Consider the following 24,322-nt stretch of genomic DNA (forward strand, 5'->3'; position numbering starts at 1 on the left):
TAATTATTACATGATTTGGGGTGACTGCCTGTGTAAGGACTGCTTTACAGCTATTGCTTGAAAGTAGGACTTATTTTTAGTTTATCTGCCTATTGTGAATAGTAACAGTCAATACTGTTTGAATGCCTCAATGTATCAGTATCTGATCAGGTTTGGACATCTGGATGGAGTGTTAATGACAAAAGGTATATTTTTGGCTAGATAAGATTATTCCAGATTAACTGTATCTTGAATCATAAATATATAGCAATATTAAGAAAAAAAATTAAAATAATGCACTTAATAATGCACTTTGTTAGTGACAATACCATCAGAATAAAACCTGCAGAAAAAGAAGAGACTGTAACTACAGTGAAAACTCTGTATATTAATTATCAGTCAATAGTGGGTAAAGGACATTTAAGGCCACTTATGCCATTACTGTGTTTCCTGTCGAATACCCAGCCTCACCATGCAAAGTGTACAGAAATCTAATCTGATACCAGAATTCCTGTCTTTCCTATCTGTCTCTATTTTATGTCTGCAGCTAAAAATTAACTGATTTGGGTCACATTTGGTTACATAAACAACTGTTAGCAGTTTTACATCAGCAAGTAGTTGCATTGGGTGTTACATAACATGCAAGAAATTTGAATTTTTGAAATTTGGAATTTTCAATATGCTCTCTTTTAAGCAAAAAAGAAAAGATAGTGAATGGATTAAGCACTGTGATAGATAGCTGGTTTTTTATGCTTCCAACACTTTGAATCACTGTTTGGACAAATGTTGTTAGGTATGTAAGTGGCTTTATTCTTAGAGAAATAGATAAAGGAGATGGAAAAACAAATCTAGAAAAGTGTCTTCTCCCTCTCCTCTTTCTCTCTTTTTCACACTATTTCTCTCTGGTTTTCTTTTGCCTTCCTCCCACCTTTCTCTCTATCCTTTCCCCTTCTCTTTTTCTTTCCTTTTCTCTCCTCTCTGTCTCTTTTTCTCCCTCCCCCTCCCAACATGTAATATACCAGCAGTCATGCACTGTAGATTCATAAAAGGTGGGAATATTTCTAGCTCTCTGGCAGGTAGAAGACATTGTTATGGGCTGAATACACTTATATCTGAATAAATTCCCAGGGAGGCTGAGAACCACTGACATGGTAGGTATGTAAAACCATGTAACTGACATCAAGGCCTGTTGCACTTGTGTAGCCTTATTGAATCAGTGGAGCGCTCAGTCCCTAGTGAGGCAGATGTCACTAGCATCTGCATTCCTGACAAGCTGCTACACCTGAGGTTCAGGGGACACTTACGTACTTATGCTGAGCGGTGCGTCACTGGGGCTTCATCACCAGCTTTGAAAAGTATATTTTTTGAAAACTAAGACAACAGCTTTTATGTATTGATTGAATGCAGAGGAAGGAGTCATTAGAGAGAGAGTTCTGGGGTGTCTGCTCAAGTGCCATGAGTTCTGTCCTTGTACTCCAAATGGGACTGGTTCTTCTTATGATAGCATCTTACCAACACTAATTAATTTCAAAATACATGATTGTCAGTCTTGTATTTTCTCTTCAGTTTATCTTAAACATGGCATAATATCTCATCCGTCCTTCTCTTCTCCCTTCTTTTGTCAATTAGTTTTGTCTTGTTTCAAAACTGTGTATGGGACAAGACAGGAGAAGGATGTTTTTTAACTTCCAAGTATAGTAGCAGCCAAATTACAAGGCAAAATACAAGCCAGATAAATGAAGGGATGGAAGAACACTATCAGAAGCCACTGTATACCCTACAAACAAACACCAAAGAATCCATACACAGTAAAGTCTAAGAAAAAATTATAATTCTTCAAGGGAAGTCTGCCTTACATTCATTGACTGACCAGTAAAGATTATATGATAATAAAAAAAGTCAAATAATAGATAGTATTGTCTAGAAAATGTAGGCAAAATGCATGAAATGTGTGTATATGCATATATGCACAATTATTTTAAAGCTAGACACTGTTGTCTAAGTTTATTGCTCTTCGATCCTGTGGCTGGTCTAACACTGTTCCTTGCTGTGCATGCCTATATTCCTTAAGCCCTGGCTAATACGTGGGTTTCTTGTGGTGAGTCTGAAATTCCACTGCAGGATTTTGAGTGGAGAAACTCTTGTGGTTTATGGCATCATCAGTATCTTGAGATGGAAATGAGGCTTTATGGAAATCAATCTTCCTAAAGGGCTTTGTACAATACAAAGTGCTTAAAAAATAAAAATTGAGTGCTGCTTTTACTGTTCTGGCATCAGCCCAGTCTGTGTTCACTTATTGATAGTTATACCATAGGTGGGTGCTCTTCAGCCGCAGCGCTTGCTGCTCTGGTTGAAAAATAGAAAAAAAAACAAAACAAAACAAAACAAAACAAAAACAAAAACAAAAAAAAAACTGATTGCAAAGAGAACTTTCTATTGCTTTATCTTCTCTCCAAATTCTCACACACAGCTTTTTACTTCTTCTTTCCAAACCTCACCTGTCCTGTTTCTATGAAAACATAGCTTATTTCTATGTCTGCTTATGTCTGTCTATGTTATTTTCTATAACATGTATAATTGCAGAAACTGTGTTTTTAAGGAAAAATGAAATGTGACTTTAACTTGATTTGACTACCTCTTGTGTTAAAGGTTGTTCATAAGTCATGCAGAACCAATAGTGCCTTCTTTGTGTATGCTTTTCACTTGCTCAGATCAGTGAAAGGGCAAGTGTAAGCCACACATTTCTGCATGTTCTGGCCTACTGCTGCTGCTGTTTGCAACGTCCTTGCTGCTATGAGTGTACCACAATGTAATTGTCTAAACATGCTCACACTGCTGTGATGTGCCTATGGTGAATCCTGCATAGTAATTTGATTTGATTAATGGACTTTTGAAGGTGCAGTCCCTCCTTAAAACTCATGTGGTTTGAGACAACCATGTTATAGGTAACCTTGTTTGTTTAGCTCTACCAAATTGAATTAATTACTGTAGTTCACTTAAGAAAAATGTTGAGAAAAAAATTCTGGGAATTGATCATATAACAATACTATGTTGTATTTTTAATGACTTGGCAGCAATAATTTTTTGCTAAGAGGAATGCAAGACATACAGTATAAGCTTTAAAATGCTTATAAATTATAAAAGTTTACTGTGAGTTTTACAAATCCCTATAGAGATCTGACCTTTTTGTCCTAATGTGGGCAAAACAGACATTGGCTTGTAGTCTTCAGTTTCCATTTTCCTCTTTTAAAGATTGCAGGAATATGGACTGAATATACAAAATTTTCTGTGTTACTATCATGCTTGAGCCAAGCTCAGTTGGTCTGCCAGAGAACAATGAAATAGAGAGTCTTACATCCTTCACTAAACTGTTTAAACAATTTCAGTTCAAATGTTGTCATCACTAGGAACAGCTGAGGGAATCTGTGATTGCTGAGAGATTTGTTTGGTTCTGTACACCATGATACTTTCTCTTCACTCTATAGTGCAATTTACAATGCATTTGGCTCCATCTAAACGTTTACAGTGGTTTACATGTTGCCATCCAGACTATTCCTTGTTTTGTTTTAAAATGGATGTTTCAGATCTGAAGTGGAATCTGTTAATGCCTTGGGTTTCAGAATGCAGACTCAGGATTGTGTTTGCAAATAAAATTATATATATATATGTACATATATATATATATATGTATATATATACACACGTGTGTTCATATAGATCAGAATTAATTTTATTTTAATAATTTATTTCAGTCTCACTGTAGAGTGCAATAAATAAGCAGGGTATAAAATATTTGCATCATCATAGCTGTGGCCTTAATTTCATATATGCCATAACTTGTCATCTTTTCGTTTTGATATAAAAAAATCAAACCAAGAAGCTTGTAGTTCTTTATATATTGGGTTTTTTTATTATTAAAAAGTGCAAGTTGAAAGGTAACTCTAAGCCTGCTTTATCAGCTACACTTGGACTGACTTTGGATGCTGTTTCTAAGAGCTATAGATGTGCCAAAGACATTAAAATTAACTTCTTGCTTGCATTTTGCCAAGCTGTCTTACATCTCTCTTTTTATGAAAATAATTATTTTTATTTGCTTTGCAACAAATATTTTTGTTCAGAAGAGACTCTTCTGCCTTAGACAGAGTCTGCCCCCCCTGGGGTAAGAAGGCAGCTTGTAAAGTTATCAAAAGAAACTTGTAACTATGAGCACTGTTAATTTCTTCAGAATTTGCTGTGGTAGAAGTTCTCTAATGACAGTTCATTGGTGTCCATTTGGGGAAAAAGTATTGGTATTTTTATTTGAGAATTATTTCACTTGGGAAGCCTTGAACATAATAAGCATGAATGAAACAATTGCAACAATAAAGGTACTCTGTGAGAGGATAAACTAGAAAAGGTGTTCATTGGCTGATGGAAGCTTAGCTTTTGCAGAAGTGAATCCTTACATCCATGTTCCCCTCTCCTCCCCTGTAAAAATAAACGCGAATGTTGCTGAAATTCTATAACATTTTCTGTCATTTCTCTTCAATCCTTTTGTAGCTCAATTTGCTTATAACCTTGCTGTGGGGCACGCTCATGAAGGCAGGTCAAGCTCACAATATACAGTTTTATTGAAGTTACCTTGAATAATAAAATTGCATAACCAATTAGGTTGGAAAAACCTCTGAGATCATCAATTTCAGCCTTTGACTGATCACCATCACCTTTTTAACATGAAACCAAATGCCAGATCCAGTTATATCTTGAACACTTTGAGAGATGGTGACTCTAACAGTTTCCTGGCAATTCCAATGCCAATGCCTCTTCCAGTGAAGAAATTTCTCCCGTTGTCCACCTGAACCTGCCCGGATGCAGCTTAAGGCTATGATCTTTTGTCCTGTCGCTGGTTGTCTGGGAGAAGAGACAGAACTCCACCTGGCTACAACCTTCCAGGCAGCTGTAGAGAGTGATAAGGTCACTCCTGAGCAGTGTCCCGGCTAAACAACCCCACCTCCCTCAGACACTGGGTGTGCTGGGGGAGACCACACCCTTCACCAGCTCTGACCTTCTCTGGACACACTTCAGCACTTCAATGTCTTTCCTGTTGTGAGGGGCCCAAAACCTAACACAGGATTCAAGGTGTAGTCTCCCAAGTGCCAGGGACAGGGAGAAAATCCTTTTCCTAGTCTCACTGGCCACACTGTTGCTGGAACAGGCCAGGATGCCCTTGGCCTTCTTGGCCACCTGGGACACTGCTGGCTCATGTCCAGCTGCTGTCACCAGCCGCCCAGGTCCTTTTCTTTGGGCCACCTTTCAGCCACTCTGCCCCAGCCTATGGCACTGCCTGGGGCTGCTGTGGCCATTCAAGGCCTAAACTTGGCCTTGTTGAACCCCATGCTGCTGGCTCCAGCCCATTAATCCAGCCTGTTCACATCCCTCTACAGAGTCTCACTGCCCTCCAGCAGATCAACACTCCCCCCAGCTGGGTGTTACCCATGATCCAGATCATAAATAAAGATATTTAACAGAGCTGGCTCCAACACAGACCCCTGTGGGACACTCCCAGTGAGCAGCCACAGCTGTGTGCAGCACCATTCACCACTCTCTGGCCCGGCCATGCAGTCAGTTCTTAACCCAGCACAGAGTGCTCCTGTCCAAGCCAGGGGCTGCAGCTTTTCCAGGAGAGTGCTGTGGGAGACAGTGCCAAAGGCCTTGCTGAAATACAGGTACACAACATCCACAGTCCTTCCTGCATCCACCAGGAGGGTCACCTGGCCATGAAAGGAGATCAGGTTGGTTAGAAACGACGAAATTCTATATTGCATATAGAGTCATAGAGTAGTGCTCCATGGACTTCAGCCTTTCAAAGTCTGTGGCAAATTTTCTTTACAATCATAAATTAAGGGGAAATGTTATCTATTTCCATTTTAAAACCAAGGATCTGAGCTCCTTGGAAAGACCATGGAAATCCGTGGTAAGACCATAATTTGTCCAGAATACACAAGAAGTGGCTGGTGAGTCTAGCAATTAAAGTTCAGTTTCCCCTCTTTCTCTGAGATTACTCTATGACAAGGCATTAAAAATGTAAAAATACTGGTTTTCTTTTCATGTGATATAGGTTGTGAGACATCTGATGTTTCAGATCCTTCTTTAAGCCCTATGACTAGGTATGCTTTTATTGCTCAGTTTGAATTTCCAAGGATTTAGATCATTTGCACCCATAGTTCAAATAGTAAATCTGAAACTGCAAACTCACTAAAAAATAATTTTTTTGGGTTTTTTTTTTGGGGGGGGGGGGAGAAGGTTTTATTTTTTGGGTTTTTTTTGGGTTTTTCTTTGTTTTTTGCACAAGAACCAAGGTCCCTCTCTTCTGTGCCATGTCCATCATGTGATTTCAGGCCCTTTGAATGGAAGAATGAGAGTGGTGGCACAGGGCCCAGCATGGCTCAAGTTGAAAGAATTTACTCAATCAGAATTTGCATTATGTTTTGGAAAAAGGAGTTCTACATGAATACAGGGTTAGACCAGCAAATGGTGCTTGTTCATCTTCAACATTTAGCATCCTCTTGCTTATTCCTCCATTCAATCCCCACTGTCAATATGTGCCATTAATTTCATTTTATGACAAGGTAACCCACCTAGCTGGTCAAGAGAAGCCAACTGGTATAATCTTTTGTATTTCAGTAATGCTTTTGACAGCTTCTTTGCTATTATCAAAGGTCAGAGGCCAAAGTAGCTTAAAATTCAAAGAGAAATAATAATAATTTAGAAGCACTTTTTTTCCCTAGTTAAGATTGTACATTAAAATAACAGCATTCTGTGTCCTTAAACTTTTTAAACTACCACATTATTGCTTTGGGGTTTTTTTTCCTTCAGCATAGAGAGAAAATAATATGCTTAGAGGGAGGGTGGAGGGTTGCTACAGCTCTTCCATTTATTTCTGCAGTGGATACCCTGCTGAAAGTTGCATTGACTGAACACAGGACAGATACAAAGATCAATCCTAGTGGGACCAAAACCCTTGAGGTAGTGCTTACTCAAAATCGATCAGTCTTTTCAGTTGTCCCTGGCAGTGATGGCTGTTACATTTTCTCACCATTTCACTACAGCTTTTTCTTCCAAGTTATACTGAGATCATGGTCAAAGGTGCCGCCCTCATCTGTGTTCTATTCAAACGGTTGTGATTTTCCATAATATCAGTAATTTTGTGACATTTCAGTCTGCCCATTCTTCCTAGATGTGACACTATCGTAATCCCACAAAAGAGATTTACACTTTACATTGATAAAAGGGTTTTCAGTGTCGGTATAACCTCCTGAATTGCAGTAAATAATCGCCATATTTTGGAGAGTTCTAACATTTTCTTTTTATTGTAGAGTGGCTTAAACTCTCTCATACTGCTACCATTCAGGAATCATAATTCTGCTCCAATTTGCATGTTGTCTTCCTTACTTCAGATTTTTTTTTTTGTACTATGTTGGTCAGAAGCTGGTGCTGTTTTAGTCATGTATAGAATGAGAACATTTACTAAATTGAGGAGATGTGCAAAATATAAGGCAAAATCATATCAATTTTAATTATGTAACTGTAGTATTATATTTGTGAGTGCATTGAATATGTGCATAAAGTGTATCCCCAAAAATGATAAAATGTATTATGTGTAACCTCATTACTAACACTGTGCAGTTACCATGTTTGCCAGCAATATAACCCAGTACTAAAAGGCTTTCTCTGACCCAAGGAAGTATCCTCCCAAGACAGAGTGGAACTGCACTGTCTCTGCTGTACTGCTTGCAAAGGACTGTGATTCCTAGTGTCACTGTCTGTGGATCTTCTGATCCTGAGATCCCCACAGCAGGACATGTCGGTGGTTTAAAGTCCAGGCTTCTCCCAGCCCCCAGCGCCGAAGAAAATGCTGGAGGCCGTTTTTCAGGGTTTTCCATGGTTGTTTATTGTTTCTTATGTAAGGAATTTTTCTCTAGCTGACAGCAGTCTGTTCAGCTTGTCGTCCAGGGCAGAATACCTCGACTCTGGGCCGGGCTTATCATTTATACTCTAAACTACATACCTAATATTTAGAATGATTTTCCAATACACTACAATTTTATTACACTGTCTAATTTTGTCCCAGTCCAATCAAAGGATACCAGGGTGGCACTCAACATGGATGGCTTAAAGAAGAAGAAGGAAGAGAAGTATCACGCCCAAAATCCTCCGTGTTAGCCCCCTAATATAAACATTTCTAAAAATCCACTTTTTCTAGCTTCTAACAGTTCAATTTATACTCTACTTGTTTTTGTGACTTGTAATTCTTCCTGCAATGTTGGCAAATTTCTCCAGGGACCCAAGTCCAGCGCCCAGGACCCCTGGGCACCATGCCAAGGTCTCTGACTCCCCTGACAGAGGGGTCTAGAAGCAACCAGGGAAGCCAGGGGAACACCCTGGACTCCCACACCTAAGACTATGAATAGGGTACCCTCCCAAAACCAATATAGGGAGCATAATTTTTTTTAAAAGCAACCGTTGTTTTAATGTTCTTTACCGTAGGCTAATTTTGTCTCTGAGCACTGACTGTGTAGGCACTTCTGGTTGAAGGCGAGTTGTCTTTGGTGAAAGAAGGGATTGAGCACAATAACAACTTCAACCTTCTTTCTCAAAGCAGGACCTATCTGTCACAGTGATGTCCTACCAGTAGAGTACTTTTGACTGTGACATTGAAGTTGCCTCAGACAAATGGAATATACAAGGAAGCTGGTATTTGCCAATCCTCCATTCGTCTCCAGATATTGTTCTGAAATGCATGCATTAAATTAGCTTTGCTTGTGGTTTTATGAATGCTACTTCTCTTCCAAATTTATTTGGATTTTTCAGCTAAAAAAGTGTCCCATGTGGCTGTGGTCAGAAACAATAGAAATAGAAATTGTGGAATTCAGCACAGCTCTGAATATGAGATTGTTTAGAAAATATCACTGGCTCATCTATCAACTGTTAAATTAACAGAAGAGTTCTCAGGAGGTAATCATCAAATGACTGCTAGTGTAGCTTTCTCTAGTTCTTCTGTTTTAATGCCCTTAGACTTAGCCCTTCAGAGCATTCTTCCACCACAGTGTCCTATCCACATCAATGTGTATCTCCCAAAACATTCAATATGTGTTTAGTAATTGTGATCAGGATAAAATTCAAGTGCTGTGCTTGTGGGACATTTTTTTATCAGAAGCTGTATTTAAGTAATGATACACAGTAATTTGTTCTTTCTTCTGTCAGTGTAATTTACAAGGCAACGACAGATAAACATAGCTATACAAGATTCATTTACAGTGACACAATGGCAGATACACAGAGCAGAACCCTGCCTATGAGATAAAGTGGACTGAGTGACTTATGCAGTAATTAGGGGATAATTGTCATTAACCTCGCAAACAGTAGTTTACCCATATTGTTTAAAAGGCTCCAGGATGCATAATGACAAGGTAATCTGTCAAAGCGCTAGGGGGAAATATTAATAAGATTTGTGCAAGCCTGGATAGAAAATATGCAGAAAGCAGCCACATTAAGCTAATTGGTGGATGAATATACACTTGTAAAAGTGCTTCTAATGGCACGTTTGCTGCTCTCCAAATGACTACTGTTAATGTGGAGAAGTGGGCTGCCTAGAAAGTCAGGACTGCTGGGACAAGAGGGTATTAAGACATGAAGGCACAGTTATTATTACTTTGTACACTGTAATATAATTTCCCCGCTTTCTCTTGCATTTCACTGCCTCTGATAGGTTCAAACTGATAGCTTGCTTCATGCCCTTTTATATTTGAGTGACCTTTGCCTTTTTGGTGTCACTTCTGCACCCTGCTGTCTCCCTTTTGCATCATATTGCCACCTATGACACACCTGTGTTTTATTGGTATAAATTTTTTCAGTAAGCAATAAAAGAAAAAAAGCCTCATTAAGATCTTGTAGTATATATTGCAAGTAATAATGCATAGTCCCCTAATGAATAGTAAAGATGGAAATCAATCTCCTGATTCTGCTGCCATTCATATATCCTGCATATAGTACAGCTGAATCCCCTTATTGAGACACAATTTGGGTTCAATCAGAAAATCAAGCATGTAATGAAATCCAATTTATGAGTATAACTCATTGGCACTTTCATGCCAGTGTTTATGGTCTTGGGCAACTTCTCAATTCCTTACAATGCTCCTGGTTAGGCAAATTTCTTACTGACTTGAAAGTTTTACTGACAATCCCAGAAAGACTCAGCTTTTGTTAGTTATGTTTGCAAGTTAGGGTTATGGCTTTAGTCAGTTTAGATTTAAAGTGAGGGAAGGACCATGTGATAATTTGATTTGACTGGTTAGATGTCTTGCCCTGCATTTGGTGCAGTCCATGTTAGTAGAACAAGGATATCAGACATTATTTGTTTGTATTATTACACAGTGCATTGAGAAAAGTCTTGGCTGAAGAGAGGTTGGGTGTCTCTTGTGGCTATGTGTATTGCAAATACAATACCTTATGAGTGTTCTTTGTGAATATTTCCTGTTTCTCATAAAAATTATGTGTTGTTGTTTCTGTGTTAGTGAAAGTGAGGTTCAGAAAGCGCTTCCTACATTTACTGAAAGACTGCCAGAGCACAGAAAACCAGAGAAAATATGGCTTTACTTCTCAGTGAGTTTTGCAGCACTAGCAGCAAAAAGTAAAAAACACAAGTGATTTTTGGTGACTGATAGTATCAAGGCATTTTTTTTATGTGCTATACCAAAATTGGCAAATAGATATGCAAAAATGTTGAAAGTGAGAATGAAAAATCAATAATTGTTATTATATGCATGATGGTTATTTCCAACCCACATACATGCAAAATTGTTTTAGAATTATTTTGTAGCTGAAATTATTTCAGTGGCTTACCATGTTCATGACTCTGTTTACATGCTATCTGAAAAGTGCCCGTGGCACATCATGCACTCTAAATTTTACACATACACACCATGTGCTTGGTGATTTAATTACCTCTAGTAGCCATGTTGGCCTAAGGACAAACATGCTGTTACTTGCCACAAATTAGTGGCAAAGCTTCTTTCAGATACTTCAATGAATTTTCCACTCCAGCAGGTTGTAGAGAAGCAAAGGTGTCAAAATATTCTCTGTACTTTGGGTCCAAGGTTATGGATTCCAAAACCTTTTAAGAAATTTGAATAAATAATTTCAATAAATTGTCTTGATATTTTGCCATTTCAGGAATGTTGAGAACAGATGCTTCCCCTTTAGTGTGCATTAAAAATATTTTTGTGAGCAGATATCATAAAGTATATATTCACCTCACAATAATTTCTCATTTCCAAAAGTTTTTGGACATCTCAACCAGAACAGATGGTAAAGAGAACAAATGCTGGCATTTGAAAATTTGCGCAGTTCTTGGTTGAGAAGGAAAAAATATTTGGGAAGTGTCCCTAGTACTTCAAAATAAATGAGATAAGGAGAACTGCTAAAACATTGCTTTAGGTCTTTTTAAATCTTAAAGTGTCAATTTGTATCCATGCTAACAGGAGTTCTTCTGTCATCAAATAGTGGCATCTTTTGCCCTTTAACACTTGTCACCAGCACAATGGTTGCAAATCAAAGCAAATGTTGTTGATGTCATACTACGTTGTACTGGCTTTGGCTGGGATAGAGCTAACTTTCTTCTTAATAGATAGTGCAGTGCTATTTTTTTTTATTTAGTGTGAGAATCCTTTGAATAACAGTGTTTTCTAGTTATTGCTAAGTAGTGTTTACCCTAAATCCAGAACTTTCTCAGTGTCTCATGCACTGCCAGCAATCAGGTGCACAAGAAGCTTTGAGGAAGCATGGCGAGGACGGGCGGCCTGAACTGGCAAAAGTTATATCCTATGCCCTTGAACATCATGCCCAATATATAAATTAGGGGGCAGTTGGCTGGGAGAGGCCAGCCACTGCCTGGAGACCATCTGGATATCAGTCAGCAGGCAGTGAGAAATTTTATTGTGCATCACTTCTTTCTCTTGGGTTTTATTCCTCTTTCCTTTTCATTTCCAGTAATATTTTTTTTTTTTTAATTTCAATTATGAAACTGTTCTTGTCTCAATCCAGAAGGTTTACCTTTCCTCTCCAATTCTCCTACCCATAGGGGCCAGAGGGAATAGTGAGTGAGCAGCTGTGTGGTGCTGTGGGCCAGCTGGGGTTAAACCACAGCAGTTATACACTGCAAAAACTAGTAAATGCAAGAAGAGTATCACACTCTGGTTGTGCTTAGATTTTTTTCCTCTAAGTATGGACAGACATCTGCTATTAAAAAAAAAAAACTTGTCTGGCACCCAAATACAAAGAAACTTGATGTAGTTGCTATGATTAAATAAACTCAATCTGTTGTGATTAAATACACTGTAACCCCACAGTGATCTATTCTAATTTTAAAAATAAAAATACTGTGTGCAATGTTATTCAGGAAAAAAATTAATCACTGTCTTGTAAATTATACATATATACACATTATCTGGCCCATAATCATCCATAACAAAGAGAATATTTTATCAAAAGTCAAACAATATGTTCAAAAAATCAGACAAAGCATTTAAAACTAGTGCCCTTGCATCCTAATAGTTTCATTGGAATTTCACAGGTGAATACACAGGGAAAAGAGTTCAAATTACTCCTTCTTTTCTGAAATCAGTAAGAGACATTACCCCCAATCCACATGGCTGCTCTATAGTTGACAAATGACAGTCTCATCCTCTTTCAGAGCAATGCTTTCAAGGCATTTTAAGGTTGATGAATCAAAAGAAAATAAAAAGGCATGCTGTGTTTGGGATGCAGTGTGAGGAAGTTCATTCCTCAAAAGGAGTCATGTGTTCAGGATCCAGTGTTTTCATACCACTCCATGCAGCCTAGTCCAGAACCAGCACCCCAGCAGGTTGCTTGTGCAGGGAGAGGTCTGCACTCCTGGCATGCATCTTTGGGATAAGATATGAAACAGAAGACCTGCATACTTTTGGTCAATAAAGACCCTGAAGGCTATTAAGCAGAGTGTGGGTGGTTAACGGCGGAGTCCTGGCCAGGTTTCCGCTGCGGTTATTGCATTCCACTGCCTTATGTTTCATCTGCAGTTTCAGCAGGACATGGTGTTCCTCACTTTCACTCCAAAACCGTTGAGCAGTGCTCCTGTGCGTTGTTACACAGCTGCTGTGCTCCACCGTGGTGGTACGTCCCCAATATATATTCACACAGATTTGGCTCCACATCATGTTTAAGGGCTAAGTTAGGTCAAAATTACTTTCCAGCGTGGTCTGTGGAATTACTCCAGGTTTATGGTGCAATTATTCTAAAGTGCAGCCAGATTTGCCCCAGTGTCTACAATATCAGTTCATAAAGTTTGCAAAGGTCTTTGGGGGTCGTTTTGGTCAAAACACAAAATTTTTTGTTGCTAAATACATAAAGATACGTGGAGAAGAAGGAGGGAGCAGGACAAGTACCGTTACAAACCTGGCAGCAAAATAAGCATGTGTGTGTATAAATAATATGCATGTAAGTAAGTGAATAAAGTCTCCTTCATGCTGCTCTTCATTTGAACACACACTGCCACTGTCATCCTCAGTGATAATTTGAGGGGAGACAGCCACTTTCTCTTCTCCTGTAGCATGCAGCTATCCTCATGCCTACCCTGTGTCTTTCGGGCAAGGCAAACAAGTAGTAAGAAAAAGGGGGTGCCAGAAGGGAAGAATATCTATCATTTCTATCAGAATGGAGGCTGCAGTGAAGTCAAAAGATAAAGATTTCCATTATTGACTGAACTCAGTAGTGCAGCTCTGTTTGTTCCTGCTGCAGTAGTATAACTCAAGGAAAGGACTGCTGACACTTAAACATGCATTTTTTCATATGGTTTCCGTTGGTGAAGGGAGGCTGGCGGGAGGTGGATGAGAAGTGACAGCTGAGGGGAAAAAATTTCAACCATGCCTCTTTGCAGACTTAGTGTGTTAAATCTCATATTAGTTGCACATGTAAAATCACGGTGAGCAAGTATGCACATCTTTTCTTTATGTTTATAGGAGCAAAGGTGATTGAGATTCAGCATGGTAAAAACTCCTATGAGGAAAATGAGTATCTGATTGCATGTATGAGTGTATATTTCTGCGGAAAACTAGATAAAAGGCTTACTTTGGTCGTACTGAAATCAATGGGAGTTAGCCAAAATGAGTTAGAGATGTTGCACATTGTCTCATCTGTACTATTGTGAGTTGGTGTGCTGCTGCACAGTTTTGGTAACTCTTACCCCAGGAGTAGTAGGACTACCCAGAGTGTAACAGCTTGAAATTTAATTGTGAAGCAAAGAGATACTTCTGGGAAATTCAGCCAATCAAAAACAACAAACCCTAAATAATGGAAATTATGAAGGCTTTTCTTTATTAGAAACAAATGTTGCTTTTCTTTTTTTTCTGTCTACACCCTAATTAAAACCATCCTGTGCAATTATAGTATGACCAAATTAATATATTTCAGTCTGCTTTCCAACTGTTACAGCTGCATTCAAAATGTTTCTTTGAGATCAGCCAGAAAATACCTAGAAGAAGAAGAGCTTATAGCAGAAAAATTTGTGATGAACCCTGAGCTAGACTAATTATTTAATCAAACATGTATCTGTGCAATATTTTACAATAACAAGGAAACTTAACTGATATTCATCAAAAGCCACAGTTTTGGTGCCTATGCAAACTTACTAAATATGAAGCCTAGAAATTATTTCTTTTTCTGTATAACTTTGACTTATTCTCAGAAGTTATGACAGTAGTGCCTGAAAATAATCCTTGAGTGTCTCTCAGAACATAAAGCTAGTTTTAGAAGCAATCTATTTTTAAACCTTTCTATTAATCTTAGCCTTGTAGAAGCATCTCTTACTGTGTATCCAGTCAGGTGTATACATACATTTTTCCTATCCTAAGAAGTGAATCAGTAAGATAGAACTGCAAAAAGTCAGCATTGTGTATGTACACAGCATCTAGACATATAAAATTTCTGCCTGTAATGCAGTCACAGGGAGCTTTTCACACAAAATTAGAATTTAAAATAATTGATTTCATAACAAAGTTCAAGGTTTCCAGTGTATGTTTATAGTGTATGCTTGTGTAGACTGCCCTTATTTTCTAAATAGGCAGTTTTTAAATTGGGAGTTTTTAAAGCTGAATTGAAAGATTTAAAGGCTAAAGGCTTTTGGGAAAGGAAGACTCAACTTTGCAATCCTCCCCAGTTAAACTTCTAAAAATTAGAGGGATTTTTGTGTCCATCCTCTATTGTAGTCTGTTTGTGTCATTCAAGATAATCATCTTGATACCACCATGTGTTCTTCTTGACCCAGAAGTTTAAGACAAGATGTACCCTAACATATCCTGACCCACATCTCTCTTCCGAACATATGGTCAGCAAAATTCAGGATGCAGGTTCAGGGTGATAAACCATGAGATTGCTTTACAGATCTAATGTCATATGTGTGTATGCGGATCTGTTTATTCAAATAATAGGCTTGACTGTGTGGTTAGAGTTAGATAAGGTTATGGGTTATGTCTTGGATCCTTGGAGGTCAGTTTAATATTGTTTAAAGATTAAAAGATTTTCTGCATCTGAAATGGTGAAAAAGAGATCCACACAGCAAAATAAAATGCAATAAATAAATAAAACAAAACAAAATAAAACAAAATAAAATAAAACTGATTAAATTAATAATCAAAGCAAGGCTGTTTGGACAAAGAAGAAAGAGCATCAGTGTGTGCTGTACAGATTGGGTTTACTAGTCTCCTGCCTGGCTTAGAGCTGTATGCATTCGGTGGTATCTCTGTACTCACTGACTTCCTTGTACACATTGTCACTGGAGGCTTGGCTTAATCAGTTGTGAGCTGAAAAAAGTAATATAAATTGGAACCTTTTGTCATGAAGTATTTAAATGTTGATATGCTTTAATGGCTTCAGGGAGAAAATTTAGCATGAGAGATTGTAAGAAACAAGAAATCGATTACATGTAAGAAAGGACTTGAACCTCTAATCAAGTATTACCATATACAGAAAGATCCCTAGCTAGTTATAGCTAAATTCAAATGGGATAATAGTAAGATTTTTTGTTAATTTTAAGTTTTATCAAAAAATGACATTCCTATTCACTCTTTATCTAGTTTTGCATAATACATGCTTACAATGATTTATGGAAAGCTTTCACTGTGTAAATATTGAAGCATATGCTAGACAGTATCCATAAGCAGTGAGGGTTTTATGGAATATAGGCATCTTCATATTTCTCTTTACTTTGTTGGGCAAAAAGGGTCAGAAAACTTCTTGCTGAAAATTAACAAGATAAAGCTTTATATAACTAGTAGGAGTAGACAAGGATTATTTAAAAGCAACTTTCTGATTCCCTGCTTTTTCTATGACAGCGAGGGTAACCCCATGACTCTCACACCCTTGATTTTCAGTTTCTCTCATCAGTGGGACTTAGCAGCTGTTAAAGGTCTGGTGCTCCTCATTGTAAATTCGTAAACAAAATGAAACAAAGGGTGGTGGTGTCTCATCAAGAGGTAGCTCATGTAGCTAAGTGCCAGCTTTGCTCAGTTAAGATGTGAAATAATTCTCTGGAAGCACACAGGGAACCCCTGCATGTGGAGGCTTTCCTGCCTGCTCTGTACATGCAGAGAGCTGGCTGTGCTGCCATCAGGGAGGAACTGTGTGACACCACCTTCCCCTTACATGTGGGAGTCTGTTACAGGATCTCTGCCTACTATTCTCATGAGTTATTGTTGTGCGAGCTGTGATTAACTTTTAATTACTTATATATCGGCTTTTGTAAAGCACCCATCTGCTACATAAGCTGGAGTTTCAAATTAAAAACAAAATAGAATGTAGCACTAGTACATTACAAAGCAGCCTGCAGCTGGCTGCAGACAGGAATCCTAATTCAATACAGGTAAGCAGTGTAAATTAGACAATGTTATTTCCCTCTTTAAACTATGGGATAGTTAGAAGGAATGGCTATTTGTGATTTGGGATGGGAAATGTGGGCATATAGATGAGGTCAGATATGGCAGTGAAGGCCTGGACATCAAAATCTGATTCAAATCTGTTTTTGCAGTTCCATGTAGGAATTACCCATATGTTGAACTGCTATGGTTGGTTGGAAGTTGTTGAAGTAGATGTAAGAAACTTCAGATCTTACCCAAGGCGAGAGTAGCTAAAGTTATTTGGGTGGAAAAAAACAAATATAAAATTGGAGCTTTAAAATATGAACCTGTCCTTTAATTTTTTTATGGCATTGGTGTTCTTTTTTCTCCTACCCCTCATCCCATTTAGGTTTTGATTTTTTTCACTTATTTTTCTTGATGTGGATGATATTTGATGATCTGGATGATTTATATTAGATACTACTGACTGCCTGTAAAATACTGCTGCATCAAGAGCTGTAAGGACACAGAAATCAGAGATGTCTTCTGTGCTTAGGGGTGTTCAAAGGTGAACACATTTCCATACTAATACTGCAAACCAACACCAGCATCTGCATCATGATGTTTTGTTCATCATGTAAATACAGACTGAATGTTTTCTACATGTAAATAGGTTTTGAGGCTTTCCGACTTGGTCAACTGGGTAAGATTTTCCAAGTTAATAGCTGTTGAGGGTTTCACTGTCTTTTAGGGTTTGATTGTAAATGTTCATGTGTGAAGCATTTCTAAAGATTTTGTAGTTGTATCTAAGGTACTGAAACATACATGTCATTAATCTTCAATATTAGCTTTATACCCAGAGAGGTGAACTGAACTTTATATATTCGAACTGAAATAATAAAACTAACACTAATAAATTAAATATACACTTTAGTATTTGACATTGCAAAAATGTATTTTTTGGTACTCTAGGAAACATAAGGGAAGAGAAGAATCAATCATCTGAAGACTGAAAATAATTAATTATTTTAATAAATTAATAAAATAAATCCAGGGCGTAAAGGGGCTGGGGGGAAGAAAGGTATTTTCAGACTTCATAATCAAACAAGAATTAATGGTTTTTGCAATAGAATGTAGTCCAAGTCTTCAGGTAAGGTTCTGAACCTGAAATTCAAGATGTAAAAATATCAGAGGTAGTATGGTGGTGTGTCTTGTAAGGCTTTCAAACTGTTTAATGCATGAGGAAGCTTTGGAATAATTTTGGTTTGATGGCCTTCCACATTTCTTGTTGGTTATAGTAGTGTGCTAATGTTATGTCCAGCATTTGCCCAAAAGGAAAGATGCCAATAAAATGATATATTCATTATATAAGCATTTTAATATGTTTTTATCAATAGTTGCTGGAATGGATTGCCTGACATTACACTGCAGAATTTTTAAGTCCTACCTTCAGGCAAATCTCATGCTTACTAGCAAAAATGAAAGTGTGAAATGCTTTTTAATGTATATTTAACAACAGATAGTCTAGTGATTACTGATGTGTATTCTCTCTGGATTTTTCCCTTGCTACCAGAAGGCAGTGTTAAGAGACAACATTTTTACACATTTATGCTATCTACATCCATCAGATCCTTACTTTTTACATATTTTTAACTGTCATTTATAACAAGGCTACAAAAAATGTAATCTCTCAAATCTAAACCATATCAAGATTGCAAGCTTACAATCAATTGCGAGTAATAGTCCAGGAAAAAAGGATTGAGGTACAAGAGTTATGCACCTGTATTCAAGACATTTTGCCTTCCATCCATGTTTCTTGTGAAATGGCCTATAAATGGCTTTAGTCTTATTTATTTTTATTATTGTATTTAAGGAGCAAAGCTATCAATTGTATTTATTTAGCTCTTTCTAATAGTGTTACCATTTAATAGTGATTAAGTTACAATTTTTTGTATTGTACACTGATGTGCCCAGCAACAGTTCTTGTTTTACTAATATATTCTAAACAGTGCAGAGATCACTGTTGTTAAAATAAAAATACTGAAAGCATTTTAGATCACAGAGTCCTGGGGTCTACATTTTGTGTACTGTAACACTATCAAACTTAATCTGTTTTTCTAGCTGTGACTCTAATTACAGTATTTGCATGGATGGAAAGTTTGTATGGTTTGGTCATGTTCTATTAACACTGTTTGCATCTTGTTTTTTGAGCTTAGTGTTTCATGTTCAGACAGCAGAGCACCTTCTTCAATAATTATGCAGAATCAATAAGCTTTTCTTTGTGTTTTGTCTTTGTTGTTTCTTTGATATGGCCTCTAGGATGCTGCAGGCAAGGTGCTGGACCGCTGGGCCATCATGTCCAGGGAAGAAGAGATCATTACCCTTCAGCAGTTCCTGAGATTTGGAGAAACTAAATCTATCGTGGAGCTGATGGCAATTCAAGAAAAAGAAGGGCAGGCTGTGGCTGTGCCATCTTCAAAGACAGATTCAGATATAAGGACTTTTATTGAAAGCAATAATCGCACCAGAAGCCCAAGCCTCCTTGCTCACCTGGAGAATAGCAACCCTTCCAGCATTCATCATTTTGAAAACATCCCAAATAGCCTTGCATTCCTGCTTCCATTCCAGTACATAAATCCAGTCTCTGCTCCACTGCTGGGGCTGCCTCCAAATGGTCTCCTGCTGGAACAGCCAACAATGAGGCTCCGTGAACCAAGCCTTACAACCCAAAATGAATATAATGAGAGTAGTGAATCTGAAGTGTCCCCTACGCCTTTCAAGAATGAGCAAGCATCCAGCAGGAATGCTTTGACCAGCATCACAAATGTGGAGCCCAAAACTGAGCCAGCCTGTGTCTCCCCTGTTCAAACACCTACGCCAGTCAATGATTTATCAAAAACAGAACACACAAAAAGCTCATTCCGAATTCACAGAATGAGGAGAATGGGGTCAGCCTCCAGGAAAGGAAGAGTGTTTTGCAATGCATGTGGCAAAACCTTCTACGACAAAGGTACTCTTAAAATCCACTACAATGCTGTGCACCTGAAAATCAAGCATCGATGCACTATTGAAGGCTGCAATATGGTCTTCAGCTCTCTCAGAAGCCGTAATCGCCACAGTGCTAACCCAAATCCCCGCCTCCACATGCCTATGCTAAGGAATAACCGTGACAAGGATCTAATTCGTGCTACATCAGGTGCCGCCACTCCTGTCATAGCAAGTACGAAATCCAACCTAACTTTAACGAGCCCTGGGCGTCCACCGATGGGGTTTACCACTCCCCCTCTGGACCCGGTGCTACAGAACCCTCTTCCCAGTCAGCTGGTCTTCCCAGCTTTAAAGACTGTCCAACCTGTTCCTCCTTTTTACAGAAATTTACTTACTCCTGGAGAGATGGTGAGTCCTCCAACCTCACTCCCGACCAGTCCCATAATACCAGCTGTGAGTGGCATGGAGCAGCATCCCCCTCCTCCTTCAGAGTCATCGGTACCTTCAGTGTTGATGCCCACCCCAGAGCCCAATGCAGACCTTGCCCCCAAGAAGAAGCCAAGGAAGTCAAGCATGCCAGTTAAAATTGAGAAGGAAGTTATTGACACTGCTGATGAGTTTGATGATGAAGATGAAGAGGTGAATGACAGGAGTACGATGGTGAATGACATTGGTCATGACAATCACTGCCATTCTCAGGAGGAAATGAGCCCAGGCCTGTCTGTGAAAGACTTTTCCAAAAGTGACAGAAGCAGATGTATGTCCAGACCAGACATAAGAAGGGCAGACAGCATGACATCAGAAGACCAGGAGCATGAGAGAGACTATGAAAATGAGTCAGAGTCATCAGAGCCCAAATTATGTGAAGAATCCCTGGAAGGCGATGATCGCCTCCATGAACCGGGTGAAAAATCTATGATGCACAGTGACCAACCAGATGAAAACCACAATGACTCTTCCAACCAGGATGTCATTAAGGTGAAGGAAGAGTATACAGACCCTACATATGATATGTTCTATATGAGCCAATATGGACTGTACAATGGAGGCAGTGCCAGTATGGCTGCTCTTCATGAAAGTTTTGCTTCCACATTCAACTATACCAGCCCTCAGAAGTTCTCCCCAGAAGGTGAAATGTGCTCCAGCCCAGACCCCAAGATCTGCTATGTTTGCAAGAAAAGTTTCAAGAGTTCCTACAGTGTGAAGCTTCACTACAGAAATGTTCATTTAAAAGAGATGCATGTCTGCACAGTGGCTGGCTGTAACGCTGCGTTCCCATCACGGAGAAGCAGAGACAGGTCAGTAAATATTAATTGATTTTCTGCATTATTAAATGTGTTGAATTATGGAAGAATAGGCAGTTTAGGCTATATGAAGAAATAGAGAGATGCACAGTAATGACAAGTGACAATTGTGTTCCCATGACATTGAAAGAGATTTAAGATTTTCATTGTTCCTTGGCATTCGGAATGTTATATATTGTGCCATCCTCTTAAGTGACTGACTAGATAATAAATGCCATTATACTTTCTATATTCCTATGAACATGTATATTGTACTTCTGTTTATAAGCTACAGCCCTCATTACATATATTTTCTTCTACCTGTAACATTTAAAACAAGAAAATCTACTATGAAGTGTATAATAAATTATATACAATACAAATATCACCATGCATGCATACCAGACCATAGAACTAGGAAGGAGGGTAAAGATGGATGGGTGATTGAATGAATGGATGGAGATTGATAATAAAGTACTGGAATTATTTCCATTCTCATAGGATCATACAAAAGCAAATAAGAAGCAGTAGAAAGATGCTCTTTACCATCTTTGGTTTTTAAAACTAAGTGCTATTTTGTAGCGAGAACAAGTAAATATTAAGAAAATCATTGTCTGTTTCTTTAGTAGAACCTACACACATCTCTATCCACTATGATCATTTAGTCTACTTTATTTTTTTCTGCATGTGAACAACACCCTTCTCCAAGAATGGAAATTATGCACATTCAGAGAGAAAAGGCTTCCCTACATATTTTTCAGATCAAGCAGGGTATATTCTGCTGGCCCTTCAGATGACATCATGCCCAAGTTATGCTGCATCAATGCAAAAGCAGTTGGGCTTAAACAGAAGCAGCTGGTCCATAAACTCATAAACTCTTTGGTTTAGGTTTTGGGTGGTTTTTTTGTTGGGTTTTTTTTTTTTTTTTTTTTCTTTTTTTTTTTCCGTTTTGGGGTTTTTTTGGTTGCTTTTTTTATAGACTGTTCTTTTTGATTCCTGAGGAAAATGTAGTATAAATTCAATTTGTCAAGGTGATAGGATAACAGTTTTTTCATATTTATGGATAAAAGCTCTCTCATTTAATGATCATATTGTCACATAACAGAATCTCTCTGGTTCATGGTGTAATGGTGAAATTGGGTCACCTCCTTCCCTTTACTTGTGTTTCATATTTTTTCATTAGGCTGTAAAAATTCAGCAGACACAGGAAGGAAATTAAACTTAGCTTTCATACTTTCATACAGCTCCTGATTTTTTTTGGTATTTTTTTTCATTGAAATTGACGTGGGAAATAATTGAAAGGGAATGTTTTGCATCTTATAAAATGAAAGCAAGTTAGTGTTAAGGATACTGGAGAGCCAAAATTCACTGTGTTGATGAAGAATACTATCCCAAAATATCTCATGTCTTCTCTTATCATTCATGAAATCCTAAACAGAAAAATATGAGCAAACATTAGAATACAAGTTCAAAACACCTGAGAAGGACAATCTAGGAAGTTTGCATTTCAGTAGTCTAAACTACTGGATACAAAGCAGGTAGATCTAAGTTAAGACTCCTTTTCTTGCTGTGTGCTGATAAGTTTTATGAGCCTTGAATTTGACAAGGGAGGTATGTGAATTAGTGGCATAATCTGTGCTAAGTTTAGTGTACTACCCCTTTCAGCTCCTGAAATCAAAACCTTTGTTAATCAAGAATTTAGTTTGGTCAGTCTGTTACCTTAAATTAATTATGAAAAATCAGTCATATACTACACAAAACAGCTTTGATCTGAGCATGTGAAACAAGAGGTGATTAGCTTTAGGATTTAGAACTTTACGCAGTGTATTAAATTTCAGCAGTAATACATTGAAAGATCAAGGTAGCAATAAAGCTGGCATAGTAAATATTTAGATATTCTAAGAAAGAGTCACTGTTATGACAGGTATGAAATATTTGCAAGACAGGAACCTTCAAATAGGGCATATTTTGAATTTTTTTGTGATCTACATAGGATATTACTGTTAAGCTTATTGAAAGCAAGCATGAAATATAAAACTGATCCAGTATCTTAAAATTCAGGCTGCATATTTAAAGATAAAATTATTTTTTGCATAACATTTTGAATTGTGTAATGCACAAGGCCATCTTCTTACATCAGTACATTAGTAATATTCAGAATATGATTCACTTTTGTATTGCACGTGGCACAAAATTTCATGTTATATTCTTTAATTGCAAAGATATAGGAATGGTTATGTAATTTAAAAAATTCAAAGGTGGGATACAATTTGAGTGCCCTACTAGTTTTTCTTAGTTGCTTATAATTTTTGTCTTGCAACAGTAGTCAAGAAATGCCTTTGAAAGAACCAGGAAATTCTCTCACAATTCAGGCTAATTCTTTGAGCAAGAAACATATACAAAACTTCCCTGGGTGTCCATTTTTATCCAGAAGTGCAACATCTAGAAACATGCAGAAAGCTAATGTACAGCATGTCAAAGAAAGCTGATGAAAGATTTAAGTAACATTTTCTAATATTTTGTCCAAAAAATGGGCAGTTTTGTTAAAAAATAAAGTTAGGAAGTAAAAGTTAAATTAACATGTTCTCTCCCCACCCCCTTTCTTTTTCCTGGTGTTGGAGTTTTTTATGGTTTTGTTGGGAGGGTGATTTTTTGTTTGCTTGCTTCTTTGCTTTGTTTGGGGGTATTTTAAACTGTTTAGTTACCCCCAAAATTTTCCCATTCAATCTGTATTTAGTGTTTTTTACTCATCTTCCTTTTGAATATTTTTTTTTTTTTCAGAGAGAGTATATAATTCCCAGCTTTTCAGATTATGGAGATCATCAAATGATAACTGGATAGTTAGAATAATAGGATTGCAAAGTGAGAACTTCTTCCAGCCACTTAAGTAATTTTCACTTAAAAATTCGGGAGCATTTTGTTATCAATTGCTGTATGAGAAATAACAGTTAGCTACCTATAGTAGTAGTGCACAGTACACAGTAAACAGTATACAGTAATAACTCCTGGATAATATTTGAAATGGATTTGCATCCCCTTTTGGACTCATTACAAATTCTCTGTGATTTGCTTGTGTTGTGAGTCACTCACATAATCTTTGGGTAGATAGACTGTTTTTGCTTTGAAAATTAAAGTGAACTTTTTTTTAATACTTTCAGTGCTATCTCT

General features: G+C 37.8%; 1 protein-coding gene across 6 annotated transcripts in view; it reads left to right on the forward strand.

The window, feature by feature from the left end:
* The window catches only part of BNC2 (basonuclin 2), a 608,431-nt gene that overhangs the window by 282,386 nt on the left and 301,723 nt on the right, over positions 1–24,322 (forward strand). For all 6 annotated transcript variants that reach the window (XR_008842612.1, XM_056514615.1, XM_056514613.1 and 3 more), the window contains exon 5: positions 19,203–21,169. Coding sequence is in view for 5 of the 6 variants with exons in the window: in XM_056514615.1 (XP_056370590.1) it covers positions 19,203–21,169 (1,967 nt within the window). In the remaining variant the exon portion in view is untranslated. The remainder of the gene's footprint in view (positions 1–19,202; positions 21,170–24,322) is intronic.

This window comes from Oenanthe melanoleuca, chromosome Z, assembly GCF_029582105.1.
Source record: "Oenanthe melanoleuca isolate GR-GAL-2019-014 chromosome Z, OMel1.0, whole genome shotgun sequence".
In the NCBI taxonomy this organism is placed as follows: Eukaryota; Metazoa; Chordata; class Aves; order Passeriformes; family Muscicapidae; genus Oenanthe; species Oenanthe melanoleuca.